The sequence below is a fragment of the Erythranthe guttata genome, chromosome 8, assembly GCF_056151865.1.
Source record: "Erythranthe guttata isolate IM_541 chromosome 8, IM_541, whole genome shotgun sequence".
In the NCBI taxonomy this organism is placed as follows: domain Eukaryota; kingdom Viridiplantae; phylum Streptophyta; class Magnoliopsida; order Lamiales; family Phrymaceae; genus Erythranthe; species Erythranthe guttata.
The window spans coordinates 6263612-6280441 of NC_142540.1; the positions used below are offsets into that span (position 1 = coordinate 6263612).

At 35.8% G+C, this 16830-nt stretch overlaps 4 protein-coding genes across 5 annotated transcripts; 2 read left to right on the forward strand and 2 right to left on the reverse strand.

The window, feature by feature from the left end:
* The first annotated feature begins 237 nt into the window (after nucleotides 1–237).
* LOC148768389 (uncharacterized) lies at nucleotides 238–735 on the forward strand. The gene has a single exon (XM_088821182.1). The coding sequence runs from the start codon at nucleotides 238–240 to the stop codon at nucleotides 733–735; it is 498 nt and encodes a 165-aa protein (XP_088677308.1).
* Nucleotides 736–794: 59 nt separating this feature from the next.
* On the forward strand, nucleotides 795–2923 carry LOC105973146 (uncharacterized). The gene is made up of 3 exons (XM_012998166.1): nucleotides 795–1404; nucleotides 1561–1748; nucleotides 1979–2923. Exons 1-3 carry the CDS (start codon nucleotides 795–797, stop codon nucleotides 2921–2923), a joined length of 1743 nt encoding a protein of 580 aa, XP_012853620.1.
* A 3005-nt stretch (nucleotides 2924–5928) lies between these two features.
* Nucleotides 5929–9345, reverse strand: LOC105973261 (transcription factor MYB8). Its single transcript, XM_012998283.2, has 4 exons — nucleotides 9222–9345; nucleotides 8481–8526; nucleotides 6826–7085; nucleotides 5929–6721 (listed from the first exon to the last, which is right to left on the reverse strand). The coding sequence occupies exons 3-4, from the start codon at nucleotides 6980–6982 to the stop codon at nucleotides 6162–6164; spliced, it is 717 nt and encodes a 238-aa protein (XP_012853737.1). The 5' UTR covers nucleotides 6983–7085; nucleotides 8481–8526; nucleotides 9222–9345; the 3' UTR covers nucleotides 5929–6161.
* On the reverse strand, nucleotides 9246–14500 carry LOC105973243 (DNA repair metallo-beta-lactamase family protein). 2 transcript variants are annotated; one of them, XM_088821835.1, is made up of 5 exons: nucleotides 14128–14500; nucleotides 13895–14000; nucleotides 13068–13279; nucleotides 11066–12201; nucleotides 9246–9345 (listed from the first exon to the last, which is right to left on the reverse strand). In XM_088821835.1, the coding sequence occupies exons 1-4, from the start codon at nucleotides 14314–14316 to the stop codon at nucleotides 11074–11076; spliced, it is 1635 nt and encodes a 544-aa protein (XP_088677961.1). In that variant the 5' UTR covers nucleotides 14317–14500; the 3' UTR covers nucleotides 9246–9345; nucleotides 11066–11073. The 2 variants fall into 2 exon arrangements, with proteins under 2 accessions (XP_088677961.1, XP_012853717.2); XM_012998263.2 differs by lacking the exon at nucleotides 9246–9345 and having other exon boundaries at nucleotides 10813–12201.
* Between the last annotated feature and the right edge of the window lie 2330 nt (nucleotides 14501–16830).

Sequence of the window (16830 nt, forward strand, 5' to 3'; positions counted from 1 at the left end):
ATTAGTTCATGTATTTTATTAATTTAATATTCATGTATGGTGTTGAAGAGTCGTGGAGAAATACATGTAACTAAATAATCAAGGGTCATTATTAGTGGGTATAAATACCCCTTGCATGTGGAATGAAAAAACCGTGAGTTGCATATTCTCTTCTAAAAAGTTTTGTCTTCTTCCTATTTTATTTTTCTTTCTTCCAACAAAGTGGTATCAAGAGACATTATTTTATTCTTATAAGAAATGGCAAGTAATGGGTTGTACTCATTTCGATTTCCCCGTCTCATCAAAGAAAATTATGAAAATTGGTGCTTGCGTCTGAAGGCTATACTTGGTGCACAAGATGTGTGGGAAATCGTAGATAGAGGTTTCGTTCAACCACAAAATGAAACAGCTTTGAGTGCCGTCGAGAAGGAAGCATTAACGAAGTCCAAGAAGAAGGATCAACAAGCCCTCACCCTCATTCATCAATGCTTAGATGAATCGATGTTCGAGAAAGTGGCTAATGCCAACACCGCAAAGGAAGCTTGGGAGATTTTGCAGACCTCTCTCCAAGGAGCCGACAAAGTAAAAAAGGTTCGGCTTCAATCACTTCGTGGAAATTATGAAGCTTTGCGTATGGCGGAATCCGAATCAGTTTCGGATTATTGTTCCAGGGTGTTGGCCATTGTGAATCAATTAAAACGATATGGTGAAACACTCGAAGACGTCAAGGTAATCGAGAAGATCCTTCGTTCATGAACTTCAAAGTTCGATTATGTGTGGTGTGCGCTATTGAAGAATCTAAAGACCTTAGCGAAATGACGGTTGATCAATTAATGGGTTCTCTTCAAGCCCATGAAGAAAGATTTTTGAAAAAGCAAGAGGAACCTCTAGAGCAAGCACTCAAAGCCAAAATTTCCTTTGGAGATGGTGCAAGGCAGAACTATGAAAGAGGCCGAGGTCGAGGGAGAGGAAGAAGTCGTGGTCGTGGAAGTTTTGGAGGAAGAGGAAGAGGCAACTACGAAAACCAGTCAAACGAGGAGAGTAACCACCAATCAACAAGAGGTCGTGGCATGAGACGAGGAAGAGGAAGATATCAAAATTTCATAAATGCAGAAAAGAGGCCCGACAAATCTCACCTTAGGTGCTACTATTGTCAAAAACTCGGGCACTATGCGTGGGAATGCCGCAATGAGAAAAATAATATTGAAGAAAAGGCGAATCTAGTTGGTGAAAATCAAGAAGACGAAGAGCCAACTTTGTTACTCGCTCTCAAAGATGGAGACAATGACAATAAAAATTTGTGGTACTTGGATAACGGAGCAAGCAACCATATGTGTGGCGACAAGGATAAGTTTGTGGAGCTTGATAAACTGCGTGGGAATGTTACTTTTGGAGACTCCTCGAAAATTGAGATTCACGGAAAAGGTACCATTTTAATTTCCTCGAAAAATGGTGACCATAAGCTAATCTATGATGTCTATTATGTGCCCAAATTAAAGAATACTAGTATTTTGAGCTTGGGGCAACTTGTTGAAAAATGCTATGAAATTCACATGAAAAATCGTTGTCTTTGGCTACAAGATTTCAATTCCAATTTAATTGCCAAAGTTTTTATGACAAAGAATCGGATGTTTTTGCTAAATCTCGAGACTGTTGAGGCAAAATGCTTGAAGGCCGATGTCAAAGATGAAGCTTGGAATTGGCACATGAGATATGGCCATTTGAATTTTGATTCACTTAAAGCCTTGAAAGAAAAAGTGATGGTTCAAGTTCTGCAAGAATCAATTTTCCTAATAAATTATGTGAAGCTTGTCTTTCGGGAAAACATCCGAGGAAGAGTTTTCCAAAGCAATCCATGTCAAGAGCAATCAAACCGCTGCAACTTGTTCATGCCGGTGTCTGTGGCCCGATCTCCCCACCTTCATTTGGTAAAAATAAGTATTTTTTACTATTTATTGATGATTTTAGTAGAAAGACTTGGATTTACTTTTTGAAGCAGAAATCGGAAGTTTTTGGTGTATTCAAAAAGTTCAAGGCACTTGTGGAAAAGGAAAGCAGCTACGAAATCCAATCCTTAAGAACCGATAGGGGAGGCGAGTTCACTTCAAACGAATTCAATCTCTTTTGTGAAGAAAATGGAATTCGTCGTCCACTAACGGTTCCTAGATCGCCGCAACAAAATGGTGTTGTTGAGAGGAAAAATCGGACGATTCTCAATATGGCAAGGAGTATGTTGAAAGCAAAAAGGATGCCAAATGAATTTTGGGCAGAAGCTGTTGCATGTGCAGTTTACTTGGCCAATCGTTCTCCAACAAAAGACGTCGAAAATCAAACACCTCTCGAAGCATGGAGTGGAAAGAAGCCTAGTGTTCATCACTTGCGGGTTTTTGGGAGTATAGCATATGGCCATGTACCTGCTCAGGAGCGATCGAAGCTTGACGATCGAAGTGCCAAGTATGTTTTCATTGGGTACGACTTGAATTCCAAAGGCTATAAATTATACAACCCAGCCAATGGAAAAATTGTCGTTAGCCGAGACGTGGAGTTTGACGAAGAAGCATCTTGGGATTGGAAAGCACAAGAAGCAGAGACGTATGATTTCTTTCCGTATTTTGGGGAAGAAGATGAGGAATTGCCGCTGCAAAATACATCACCACCATCACCATTGCAGCAACAATCACCTCTCACTCACTCTCATTCTTCTTCGGAAGAAAGCTCAAGTGAAAGGCCAATAAGAAAATTCAAGAATCTCACTGATTTATATAATGAAACGGAAGTTGTTAATGATTTGCTATGTTTCTTTGTAGACCATGAGCCCTTGACTTTCCATGAAGCCGTGAAGGATGAAAAATGGAGACAAGCCATGCAAGAAGAAAGTGAAGCTCAGCCTTGTGAAGACGGAAGATCAAATTGCAGATATTTTTACGAAGCCTCTAAAGTTTGAGGATTTTAGAAGATTGAGAAAAAGTCTTGGAGTCATGAAGAAATTTTCAAATTAAGGGGGAGTGTTGATTAATAATTTGAAATAAATTAGTACATTAATCTAGCTAGTGTGGTAATTCGTGCATTTTATTAGTTCATGTATTTTATTAATTTCATATTCATGTATGGTGTTGAAGAGTCATGGAGAAATACATGTAACTAGATAATCAAGGGTCATTATTAGTGGGTATAAATACCCCTTGCATGTGGAATGAAAAACCCGTGAGTTGCATATTCTCTTCTAAAAAGTTTTGTCTTCTTCCTATTTTATTTTTCTTTCTTCCAACAGACTCTTTGTGCTGGCATAATGGAAACCACCACGTGTGGATTACAATGTCGTGCCCATATGTTCTTTGTTATAAAAAAAACTAATAAGAACAAGAGATGCTTCATCAAATTTTTATTTTAAAGACCAAGCATTGCTTTGTTGTCAGAAAATGCGCAAACCCTAGCTTTATGGTACATTCAACACACAAGTGCCCACGATATTTGATTGTGGATGCCCATACTCGAGCCTCCCCTACGTGGAAAATTGTTGTGAAATTTATGCTAACAAATTTAATATTTATTCATTGAGCAACTCTACATATTGCATGGGTTTCCAAGCTTCTATCCTCTTCGACACATATCTAATATTCACAAGTCAATTCTGCAAGGAGCTTATATTGCCTTTGGGGGTACATCACCAGCTCACCACTGCATGTCATACTTAGACAGATGGACAAACTTAGAGGGTGAACCAGTGTTTGGAAAGTTATATAATGTATATATGTATGGGCAGTTTCCAAAGAAGTGGAGCACCAGGATCTCTTTGGTAGAATGGTGGTATAACACCACCTACCATACCACTATCAAAATGTCTCATTTTGGTGTTCTCTATGGTTATCATCCTCCACAGATAGGGCATGATCCTCTTCTTATCAAGAAAACAGATGAAGTATGAGCATATATGGTTGAAACAACATCAACTGAAAAAATTGAAGGAGTTATTGAGTGAGACACAAGGAAGAATCAAGTACTATGCTAATCAACACATAAGTGAAAATTCTTTTGAGGAAGGAAGTTGGGCTTATTTGAAGTCCTTCGAGCAATTGAGCCGCATGAAGAGTCACATATGGAAGCTTACCCCCAAGTATTGTAGTCATTTTCTAATTATCAAGAAGATATAGAAATGGCTTATAAACATAGCTAGTTTCTCCTTGCCGGTGGAAGTGTTAGAGAGGAGGATGATCGAGAAGAGTAATACAAAATGGTCTAGTGTTAAGTGCATTGCGCTCCCCTTTCTGAGGTTGAAGCTACGTGCATGGGAGAATACATCGGAAGCCTTCACAGATTAAGCCATGAGTGAGGTATGGCTTGAAAATAGTGGAAAGTAGTGTAATAAAATGAACAACTTTTTCAATTGCATTCTAGCATGAAGCTACGTTGTTTGAACTTATGGAACTGCGTTCCCTTTTATTATTCTCACACTCTGTTATTTTGAGGAGGGTCAAATGACACTGTTTTGCTGACTACATAGAGTATTCAGTATGCATTACCTGATTTCAACTCCAGTTTCTGTTAACATGATTCCAACTCTAGTATACATGAACTGGTAAACATTAACATAGAAGCCCTCATACACAACATCTAGTGCAAAACGGCATAATATATTCCAAAAACCCCCTTATGTTAGAATATTCCTTAAAAAGTAGCAATTTTACCCACAAGGGTAGTTGTACGAATATTATTTCGTAAGGGGGTAAATTGTAACATAAAATCGCTACTTTTTAAGGAATATTCTATGGAATCAAAAAGATTCCATCAAATTTCAAACCGCAAGAAGAATCATGAAAAACGACAACAAACTTCAGGGATTTCTTATAGTTATGAATATATACGTGAAGATATTTTTCGTAGTTAGAGATCTTAGTTAAGGGGTTTCTCTTAATCTATTATTTTATTAATTATTTAGTCCACCCAATTTATATTATTTAGTCTATGCATTCAAAATCCACATTGTAATTTGTAAAGAGTTATTCTATGATTGTATTTTGAAATAATGTGAAATATAACTTTAAAAAGTTTGATTTATGCCATTACAGTTAAAGTCTATACATTTTCACTTGTTTTGTGTTACTTTATTTCAATAATCTTTAAAGAAAAAATGGGGGACATTCAAAATCTACATTGTAATTTGTAAAGAGTTTTATATGATTGTTTTTTGAAATAATATGAAATTTAACTTTAAAAAGTTTGATTTATGCCATTATAGTTAAAATCTATACATATTCACTTGTTTTGTTTTGTGTTACTTTATTTCAATAATCTTTAAAGAAAAAATGGGGACAAAGCCCCTAATTTCTAAAAAAGTTAAACCTATCATGTAACAAATTTCTAGAATCACCACTAAAAATGCACATAAATTACAAAAATGCATTTATGTGATATAGTTATTTCATAATTGAACTGCTTTTTAATGTGCAAACCATGGTTGTCAAACTCTTACGGTCACAATTAAATTTATCGATTGGTTTCGAGTTTTCAATTTTCTTATTTAAACTTGAGAAAATTCCAGTTCGACTTGACTCTAATCTATTTTTTTTACTACCTATTACAATTTTAAGATCAAAATATTTAACAAAACAGTTTCCGATTTCGATTTCGATTTCGATTCACTTTGCGATTTAACAACCATCGTGCGTGCAAACATTGTATCAACGAGTACAATCTAATGATTCTTCACTCAATTGAATATGCCAATATGCATAATAAAACAACCTTAAAATAAACAAAGAAAACAGAAGTTGCAGAAAACCACAAGTAACACAAATCAAAACCAAGACAATCCAGAGTAGAAGCAGCTTATGTTTTTATATGGCAATAAAATTAAGCATATCACATTAAATAAAGCAAGATTACAACATTATGCAGCAAATCTTTCCAAGAAAAACAGTCAACGCCTCATAAATAAACAACTGAAATACATAAAGAAAGAAAGAGAAAACCTCCATTTATTAAAAACAAGAACAACCCTGAACTTTTGACAGGACAGAGATGCCCTTTCCCAGATTTCCTCAAGACACAAACTCGAAATAACAAAAAGACACTTCACACTACATTACTAATCGACACAACAAAAACGAAAAAAAAAAAACTAAAATTCATCAAACAGAATAACGGAACAATAAGAAAAACAGAACATCGAGCAGCCTCCTTTTTCACTCGGAATTTCCAATCCCCAAAAAGTCGATGAATTGATAAGTTCGGATCCCTACACCTTGCTGGGGCTGAGGAGCACGATAGAGTGCAGCAGACTTAGCATCAGATGTAACGGAATCCCCGCAGCATATTCCCTGATTATTAGGACACACATTCGCCACAGAAACACTGTTAGACATAGCAGGTGAAGCGGGATCAGCAAAACCACTATAGTTATTCCCTTGGCATGAAACATTGGAAGACTGAGAACCAACAGGAACTGTTGGTCTGGTGAAATAACGAGCAGCAGGCAAAGCTCCCCTCCTAGGTTTTGGTTTAAGAACGATGCCTGAAGAAGACTGGCCACCACTGCCTTTCACGTACCGACTCCCCACAAGTGAGTGGTACGTATTCTTCACATGGTTGTCTGTTCGACCGGGAAAGTGACACACAATCATGGACCACTTGTTTCCGTATCTTTCGTGAAGTTGAAGGAGCCTTCTCTGCTCTTCGTCACTGAATGGCGCCCTGTCAAGTCTCGGATTCAATTGATTGATCCATCTCAATCTGCAGCTCTTACCTGTAAAAAAAAAAAAAAGGAAGTAAATAAATAAATCGTGGAATTTTACATTTCTTGTTATAAGAAAAAAAACTGAAAAAATGACATATCGTAAAAATAGATACCAGTTCTCCCTTTGATGTGTTGAGCGAGAAAATCCCACTTTCCAGGGCCATGTCGATCGACGAGTGAAGTGAGGAGGCGGTCTTCCTTAAGGGACCAACGGGATTTGTAAGGAACCATTCTCTGGCGAATAGCTTCGTTATTTTTTTGGGCCTCCATCACAGGTGGAGAAAAGGTTCACTGGCTATGGTATGGCTTCTCCATTGGGAAGATGCCGTAATTATATATAGAGGGCGGAAATAAAGCAGGCACGGGTGCATAGCTGTAGAGTTGTGGTAATATGTAATAATTTTGTCAATTTTGGTCAGATTACGTTTTATGCACCTAATAATATTCACAGAATCCAGTTACAACGTCTACGTATGAAACGGAAACAATAAAGCACAATACCACCGTTGACCCTCTTCCGCGTGTAAATATACATACAGGTAATCTATGTATTTTGCATTTATGTTACTCCTCCTCGGGCATATCGAAGGCCTTGTTTGGCAAAATCAAATCCATACAATAATTCAAAAAAGTAAAGTAAAGGTGAATTTGTAATAAGAATTCTATCGACGCAAAGTTTCAAATGAAATTTCAGTATACATTGCTTCATTTGCACGTGAAACATATAGTTTTAGAAAAAAATATTTATAGATTGTTTAAAATTAGCATTAAAAGTCATATTATATACAAATATCGAATAAAAATATACACAATATAAATTATTCCAAACCTTCAAGGTTGGCACGCATAATATATTAAATGCATTAATTGCGACATCAAATCACATTTTACCTAATTAATCATAATTAGTCGATAATTAGCTTAGTACGGGTATAATAGGTAATCACACAATAGTTAAGTAACACAAAACATGCATATGTATTAAGGTAGATAAAATAATGGTGCATGTGGATTTCAAAATATTTCCAAATTTTATTAACATTAAAAAGCAAAATCTAACATATGAAAATGTGAGCAAACAAGTGGATAGCAGGAAAATAGGAGTTTGATGAATTCTTTTTATTAATTTAGATTTCAGATGGCTTGCTACCTTGCAAGCAACATATTAAACGGTTGGACATAAATAGGATTGGAGTACCATATATAAATTCCAATGCAACCTAGCAGCATATGTCAGTCTCTTTTAACGTAAAATGATAAGCTCGAACTTGAAGAAATAATTAGATCAATTACTGCAAATTAATAGAAATAATTAAGCCAGTCATATCCCAAGACGGAATTAGGAAATGTCATAATATATTGGCTCTCAGTTCCGAAATTCATTTTTATGAAGTGGGAAACATATTCATTCTCAATTTTTCCGAACATGAGAGACTACTAAACTTCGTAAGTAAATTCCACAAATTAGCCCAAGGCAATAAAGTAGTAAATCGGGGTTGAAAGCGGGACCTTCTACCATTAGCTCTTTCAGTTAACCTACGCTATTTTGCAGCCCATGCAGTTTGTCTAGCCAGCTGGAGATAGGAGAAATAATAGTCGAAAGGATATTATTTAACTTAAAATGTTTCAATTGCTCTGTGTAATCGACACTATTACTTCAGATAATTGCCTTTAACCACATCAACTATTTTAGAACTTTTGAACTTCATTGTCATACGGAAAGCAAATTTCACAAATAGGAAGCAAATTGTTAAAAATTAAAACTTACCCTTTTAATCTTATGCTGCCGCGTTGCTGTTCCATCAATTGTTATCCTGTGATTTCATATTCAGCGTTAGAGCAAATTAATATATAGACACCAAATTCTTTAAATGCATCTCCCGTCTTTATAGAAACTATGTGAAGTAACTCAAGATAGTTACTTCAAATGCTGACTTTAGACTAATGGAGCGCTTTTTTTTTGGAAGTGTCAAGCTGAAAAATGAACATGAAAATATTTATAGAGTATCTGTCTGTTATCCTCCAGAACATTGTGAGAAAATTTAAATGAATTTTCAAAAGTGATGTAATTTCCATACAGACAGATCTTTTGTCAGCTTTTACGGTAGAAACCATAAAAGACAGAGTTTAGGTTAGTTGCCAAGGGTATCGAACTTCGACTAAGGTCACTATATCAAGTTCGAGAAACATGTATATAAGTTACATTTTTCATACTCCAGTGGCATGTCAAAACATGCATTATTACAGCAAACTCACAAATCATTTGCTGTCTTAGAATTGCATGAATGGTTGTTTCTCAAAAAATTACAAGAAAATACAGCAACTGTTTTCCTTTTACGTGATCTCACACTGTCCCCAAATTAACAGTGTTACAGTAGAAGGAAAAAAAAAGGTCATAAATAACCACTCTAAGTAAATAAGGGAACTTTTCAATGAAGCAACATGAAGTAATAACTCAACATTAACATACATGAAGTTCTTACCAGAAAAGAATATAGTATATACGCACTCAATTAATGAAGAGAGCGGAGACGGCATGAAGACCTAGATCTTGATCCATCTTGTTAAGCCAGATCGTCCAACAACATTTAATTTCCAATTTCCATTCTTGATAGAATCTTACTCAACACGATCTGTAAAAAGCAGTTGTTGAGAAAAAAGAATATAGTGCAGTGTCAACTCAAATAAGGAACAATGCTAAACAGCCAATGCTAGGGGCTCCTAGATTTAGGATAGCAACATAGAGAAAGTTAAGAGAAAGATAAACATAAATGAAGAATATCTTAGGCATTGCTTTGATCATATGTTAAAAGAAAATGTCCATACCAAGCCAGTTTTTTATTAACCCCTGTAATTAATATGGAGAGAGATCTTACACCGCACAAAAAGGCAACCAGTCTCAAGGGAAGTGCATTTAATTGGCTGAATGCATTGATCTGGGTTGGATACGGAAAACCCCGAACACCGGAACTGATACTTTGTTAAGATAAATATGGAACTGTAAATAATCAGCAAAATGTCGTTGGAGACTAAAATTATCTCCCCAAAAATCAAACACACATTATTTGTGAATGGTATTCCGCCTTTAACTTCTTCAGAAAGACTATAAACAGAAATGCACATAAATTGGGGAAAGGCATTCGTCCAGAGAAACCAAATTTGAGGCGAAGTAAAAACATTGCCCAATGTGAATCAAAAAAGTTTCTTAATCAAAAAATTAATTCCCGTGGAACCTATGGGTTGTTACACATGATAGCTTCAATTTAATTTAGTTCTGTAGGTGGAACGCTTGTATCTTAAAACAATTTCCTTCAGGCATTCGTTGTTTAATATGAAACATATCTAGATAACTCAAATTCCCTAAGTGTACTTCCATATTAATTCTAGCAGGATTATTATGTCGCATACTGGAGCCAAGGACAATGATAACAGCCTCAAGCTCTCTTTAGTATCCCAAACACCTGCAAGGCTAAAAAAACATTCTCAAAGTAGTACAGCGTTAGATACTGACAGAGAACGTCTGTACTTCAAACAATTTTTACAAATTTCTTATAAGTATAATCCATTAACCATATATCTCAAGATATCTGTTGAAGCTAGAGCATCTAGTACTTTCAAATCCAGATATGGCCAAAATCACAGAAAAAGTTCGATAAAAAGCAGATGTGGTATATAAATCAAGATATAGCCAGTATTTAGCTTATTCTTACACACGATACCAGTCAGTATCAGTTGTGCCGGCTCTTCAGCATATGTCTGTAAATTGTGCTGTATAATATTTTATTTATTATTTCCATTCTGTTAAAATGCCACTGTTTAAGATAAATGGTGATATCACTTTGATTTAACAAGAGAAAAAATAATATACAAAAATGGCATAGGCAAATTTTCATGTTCTAAAATTGTCTTCTAACAATTGTTAATTTTCTTTTCAGTGGTCATAAACTTTGATGAAAGTAATTACATCATTATTTAATATCACCCCACTGTTGATATCATGTAAAGAACAATAAAACTGAAAAAAAAAAAAAAACAACGGAGAAGGCTAATAGCATCGGACATATTTGGTGTAATTAGATAAACAACCAAGACCAAAAATAATAGATAATCCATAAAGAATTTAATTTTTTATTAAAAGATTGACCTTATAAATGGCCTTACAATGCATACGCACACACCTGAGATCGACCCCAAAAACCTCTCACCACAAGAATGTAATTAGTACCACCCAACCATAAGGTACTGGTCTCAAAGAATTATTTCATACAAAGAATATTCACAATCTCGTATTTGCCGATCACGTCAGCAATTAAGAATAGTAAGAATATATTTGCTGTACAAAGCTTTACATACCTGCAGTCTTATATCCTCTTCCTTGCAGAATTTTTGGCATCCACAAGTCTCACAAGGGAGGGAAGACGCCGAGGTACTGGCACATTCATAGACCTGTAGGACTTTCTTAAATTTTCGCCATAGCTATTCGACGAGATAATAGGCGAAATAGCATCAAATGTTTGTGTCTCTGAATTTATATCAATACAAGTGCATTTTGTAACTTCAATATCAGCCTCTCTCTTTATTTCCAAAAGCTCTTCAAATTCCACTTCAGTGGCCTCTTTCTGAAAAGACACATCTTCTGTTTCAATTGATGCTCTCTCTGCGTAATCACAACTCGTTGGCTGTTCGTGTTGGAAACTAGAATTATGAGGCCCAAGCCTTGCTCTCCCAAACAATGTGACCATGGGTCTTTTGCTTGGGGGAGATAAACTAAGTCGTTTTCTCTGGTGTCTGGATATGACAATTGGTTCAGATTGGGTTTCTACACAGCTAACGGCGATATTCTCCACCACATTTGAGCAGCTCAAAATGTTCACTGGCTCATCTGGTCCTACAGATGCTACTGCACTTATATCTAAAAGTTTCTGGAGCGAGTCACTAAAAGCTCTTCGGTTATTGAAACAGTGCTTTTTAACATAATCAAGCTCAATAGCCCTGCAATTAGGTGTTGTTGAAATTACCCATTTAGGCGCAAGAAGATGCAGGGCCCATTCCAATTCGTCTTTTGACGAGTGTATTGAGTAACAGACATGCCAAACACCACAAAGATCTCTAACAGCTTGGTCTACTCTTCCTTTTCTTTGCTTTTCTATATCAGAAACACTGTCACAAGCATACCACTGTGACGAAGGGCGTATAATAAGAGGTTCTGGCCGGAAATTGGCCCGAGCCTCAGCTAACATTGTTTCAGCTCTTTCATATAGTTTCGGAAATCCATCGAATAGCTGGAAACGGGAAGATGGATCTTGTGATATGATCTCAGGGACTATAAGTTCGAGAGATTTTAAGCATTCTGAATGTTTGGATTTATCGACATATATCTTCTCGCCAAATGTTCGAGACACCTCTAGAAGTATCTCGTCATGACCTAGAAGATCGCATGTCAAATAAACCGTACGGGCATCAGGGTGTTTCCATATGCAATTGATAATCTGATTCACAAATATTTGGATTCATTATGAGTTTGCTGAGGTTGAAAAAACATATATGAAAATTTACATCGAATAACCAAAGCATTAGCAGAAAACAACCGTATAAACATACAAAACCTGAAACATCCCTTAGTTTATTTGGCTTCAATATTTGACCTTATCTTGTTCAATGGATCGGCAGGTCCATTTCACTCAACATAATATAATTATTGCAAGCTTAACTAGAGTGCCTGGCTAAGCCACCAGTCAGACATGTAAAAGTTCCAACATCTTAATATGGTTTGCATATTGTATTTATCCTCAACATATCAATGATATCCAAGGCAAATCATCTATATCTTTTCTTCTTAACTTGATAAGCTAGCATTTCAGGAAAAATAAAATCCTAACACGAACTGTAAGTATGCAATCCTTAAGGTCATTGATCAGAACTATCATAAAGGAACAAAAATTGGCACGCAGTATGGCACAAATGAAGCCTAATGATTAAACATATATTTTTCACCCACACCTTAGCACTACCACTTCTGATTATAGCTATTGTGAAGCAACATAAGTTGGCATGCAGTATGGCACAACTGACGCAAATGATTAAACATTTGGTTTTTACGCACCAACTTAGCAATATATTTTAATAGATTGACTGTATGTGGAGTCCACTTTCAGATGGAACTTAGCTTATTATCATCCAATAATTTAACAAGCTCAATATCTGAATCTCATTCCATATACAAGATTTAATCTGACAGTAAGACAAAAAATCAGTATATAAAAAAGAACGGTCATCAGTTGCTTTTCTTCATAGATCAACTCATAATTGGCTACAGACGTAAAAACATATTATTCAAGGAGGAGAGCAAGTGTACCTGCCGAATTGCAGTGTGCCTGCTGGGCATCTTCAAAGGAAATTGGCCGAATGTGCAATCTAAAAAGACATAATCAAGTGGACACCTTGGTTCTTTGTCTTTCTTGCCAATGTACTTGTCCGGTAAACTTAGCAAACACTCGGGGGTTAGTCTGGAATCTCCAGTGTGCAAAATGTTGCCAAAATTTCCTTCAAACAGAAACATCACAGCTCCTGAAATTCAAAAAAAAATCTCATGAGATTTTTTCAACAGCAGAGCCTTAAATGCATTTCAAAAACCTTGATAGTCCTATAAACGTAAAAAAAAAAATCGAAATGTAATGCGAAGGCATCGATGAGTAGTTAGATACTGAGAATAACTATAAATCGTATGAAAAACGAGAACTAGAAAGCATGCTAATAAACCAAAAGGTACCAACGATGCAAGCTCAACTACTCCATACGGGACGAGAATATAATCTAATTTGATCTGTATACTAATCAATTCAAAATGTTAATTGTTTCCCAAGTCAGATTGTACTCCTATAAAGTCTAAGTACCGAAAACAAAATGGTTGTTATGCATACATGAATAGAATAATATTGAGTCACAGTACATGAGTACAGTGGAATCGACACTAGCTATATTTCAATACTAGTATTTGAGTTGTATTGTATGTTACCCAAAGTGAAAAAAATCAAGTCTTGTCAACCAAAATGTTGGTTAAGGCTAAAACGCTATCCTAAAGCAACATCAACTCAAACATATCTCATAGGTGATTGAAGAACAACATAACAACATACAATTTGAAGAGATTATTATCCAAAACAAATAAACAACAATCCAAACCTGGGCAATGATTGGCATCGAAAGCCGAGACCACAAAATCACCATCGGAGCCCTCAAGAACCAACGATTGCCCAATCTCAATACCGACAAACATCGATTCATCAAGCTGCAAACACAAATACTCAATTCAATTATAGAATAGAGAAATCCCCAAAAAACAACACTTAAATTATCCCAAAAAAAAAAAATCAAAATTCAATACTAATCGAACATGAATTACAAATTACAATCACCTGAGGGTAGTATTGGAGGAGGAGGGTTTTGGTGAGGAGAGTAGAGTAGATAGGGTAAGAAGCGTGGGCGGCGATCCCCTGCGCGTGGTCCTTATGCGCGTGGGTGAGGAAATGGTGCATCTTCCTCTTTGAAGAAGGCGTCCATGTATCGACGGAAAATGGAAGCCCCTTCGGCATCTCTATCGGCATCTTACTGTGTGTTCTGCGTGTTTCTCAGAGGAGAGAGAGTGAGTTATGCGATTTGATTTTGGAATATGCAAATTTTGAGATCGAAATTACGGAATTATATAATTCCAATTTCAGGTTTGGGGGGAAAATTGTTGCGTACGATTGGGGAATGATTCTCTGTCTTGTGGTGCACCGTGCGCGCGTTGGAATTGGTGTCGGGTCGGAGTCGGGTTCTAGATCTTTCGGAGCTGGACAACCGACTTGGATCCGGGTCGGGTTATGTATCTTTCTAGAAAAGAAAAGGAAAAAGAATTAGGATAAATTACAAGGTCCTCGTGGTATCAATAATTACAATCACCACCTAAAACATTGTTAGAAACTCTTACGGGGTAATGTATTGGATACGTTATTCCGTTAAAGTTCTAACGAACTATTAGTTTCTGTAAGTGTTCTAGACAACATACAGTTAGGGGTGATTTAAGAAATATTGGGGGAGCCATGTCACGCCCTAACTCTATGTTGTCTAGACCACTTAATGAGACTAATAGTCCGTTAGAACTCTATTGAAATAACGTATCAAATGCATTATCTCATTAGAGTTTCTAACTATGTTTCACAGGGTTATTATAATTACCGATACCATAAGGACCTTAAAGTTATTTTAGCTTATCTCGAGGGTGTAGGTGTAATTTACCCAATGAAATAAAAAGACTATAGTTGATATGGAACTAAGAGTCTAAGACCTATTTGATTATGGGTTCGAAAAATCAAGAGCGGCATTGGGTAATCCTCTTTTTAAAAAGTAGATTTTTTTTTTTTTGGTTTTTTTTGCAATTTTATTATATACTTCCGCAATAATCATCTAAATAATTTTATTTTCATACATATGAAATAAAAGATCTATAGAACATATATAAATGGTTTTGTACAAAGTTATTTTATATCAAATTGACTCGACAAACAATAACACTTTGTTAGAATTTTAATGGGAATTAATTTGCACAATGATGTGGAGTTATGTATTGAGATAAGGGGTGTAAATGAGTCGAGTTTGAGCCGAGCTCGTCAGAGTTTTCGAGCTTGAGCTCGAATCAAATTTGATGAGTTCGAGCTCGAGCTAAAGTTTATTAAGCTTTCATTTGATGAGCTCGAACTCAAGTCGAGCCGAGTTATTATTTGTAATTCAACATAATACAAATAAAAAATTAATTGGCAAAATTTTAAATAACGTATTAAATAACCTATAGAAAATGTAATTTTACTACTTAATGAATTACTTAAGTACATAACAAGTTTCGTATCATTCCAGTCAATTGTACACACTACAAGAAATTGTCAAATTGGCAACAATATGTTTTGTTGCCAAAAGACATTAATTTCGTTGTCAATTTCTCTTGCAACAAAATTATTTTGTTGCCACCTTCATTGTCGTTTCCTTGTCACCAAAAGTTCCGGGCAAGGAAATGTTACAAATCGTTGTCAATAATGCATTATAGACAATATTGTTATGTCGTTGCTACATATTGATCGTTGCCAATGCATTAAGTAATAACAACAAGTCTATTTTGTTGCCATACATTTATCGTTGCAAATTCTTTGATTACTACCACCGAATTTATTTTGTTGCCACAAATCTATTGTTGCCAATACATTTATTAATAACAATGAATTTATGTCGTTGCAACACATAAATCGTTACCAATACATTAATCATTAAGAACAAAATTGTATTTTGTTGCAACATATTTATTGTTGCCAATACATGACTTATTTTCGACCGCACCCGCCAGCCCGACCTTTGGACCCGCATCTGCCGACCCGACCTTTGGACCGCCAACCCGCGCGCATTTGCGGACCCGACCTTTAGGCCGCCAAACCGTTTCAGAGTCGGAGTTGGGTTAAACTCAGGGCCGGTCCTGGGTGATTGGAGGCCCTGGGCAAGACTTAAAGTCGAGGCCCTAAATTCCGATGTATATATATATATATATATATATATATATATATGTGTGTGTGTGTGTGTGTGTGTGTGTAAGATATGGATATATTAAATAAAAATGGGTATTAGAAAAAAGTTTTTTAATTTAACAAAAATAATTTAATTTTGAGAAACAAAAACACCAATAATATGGAAAAAAACAAAAACTAAGTTCAAACTCTAGAAACTAACAATAGAGAAATATATAGGAGTGCAAGAAAAATTAAATTAGAGTAAAAAAATGTAAATGGGATAGAAAGGAAAAATTAAATTAGAGTAAAAAAATGTAATGGGAGAGAAGGGTAAGGGGACAAAAGAGATCGGGTGAAAAAAGAAAAAAGAAGAGATAAAGGACAAAATGGATTGGGTAAAAAAAATTAATGTGGAAAGTGGGGGTTAAAAAGTTAAGAGATGAAGAGAATAGGGGTTGGAAGAAGAGAAAAGAAAAATAATTATAAAATAATAACAAAAAATTTAATAATTTTTGGGCCCCACTTAAAAGTGGGCCCTGGGCCTGGGCCCTGCTCGCCCTGGGCCAGGGCCGCCCCTGGTTAAACTCA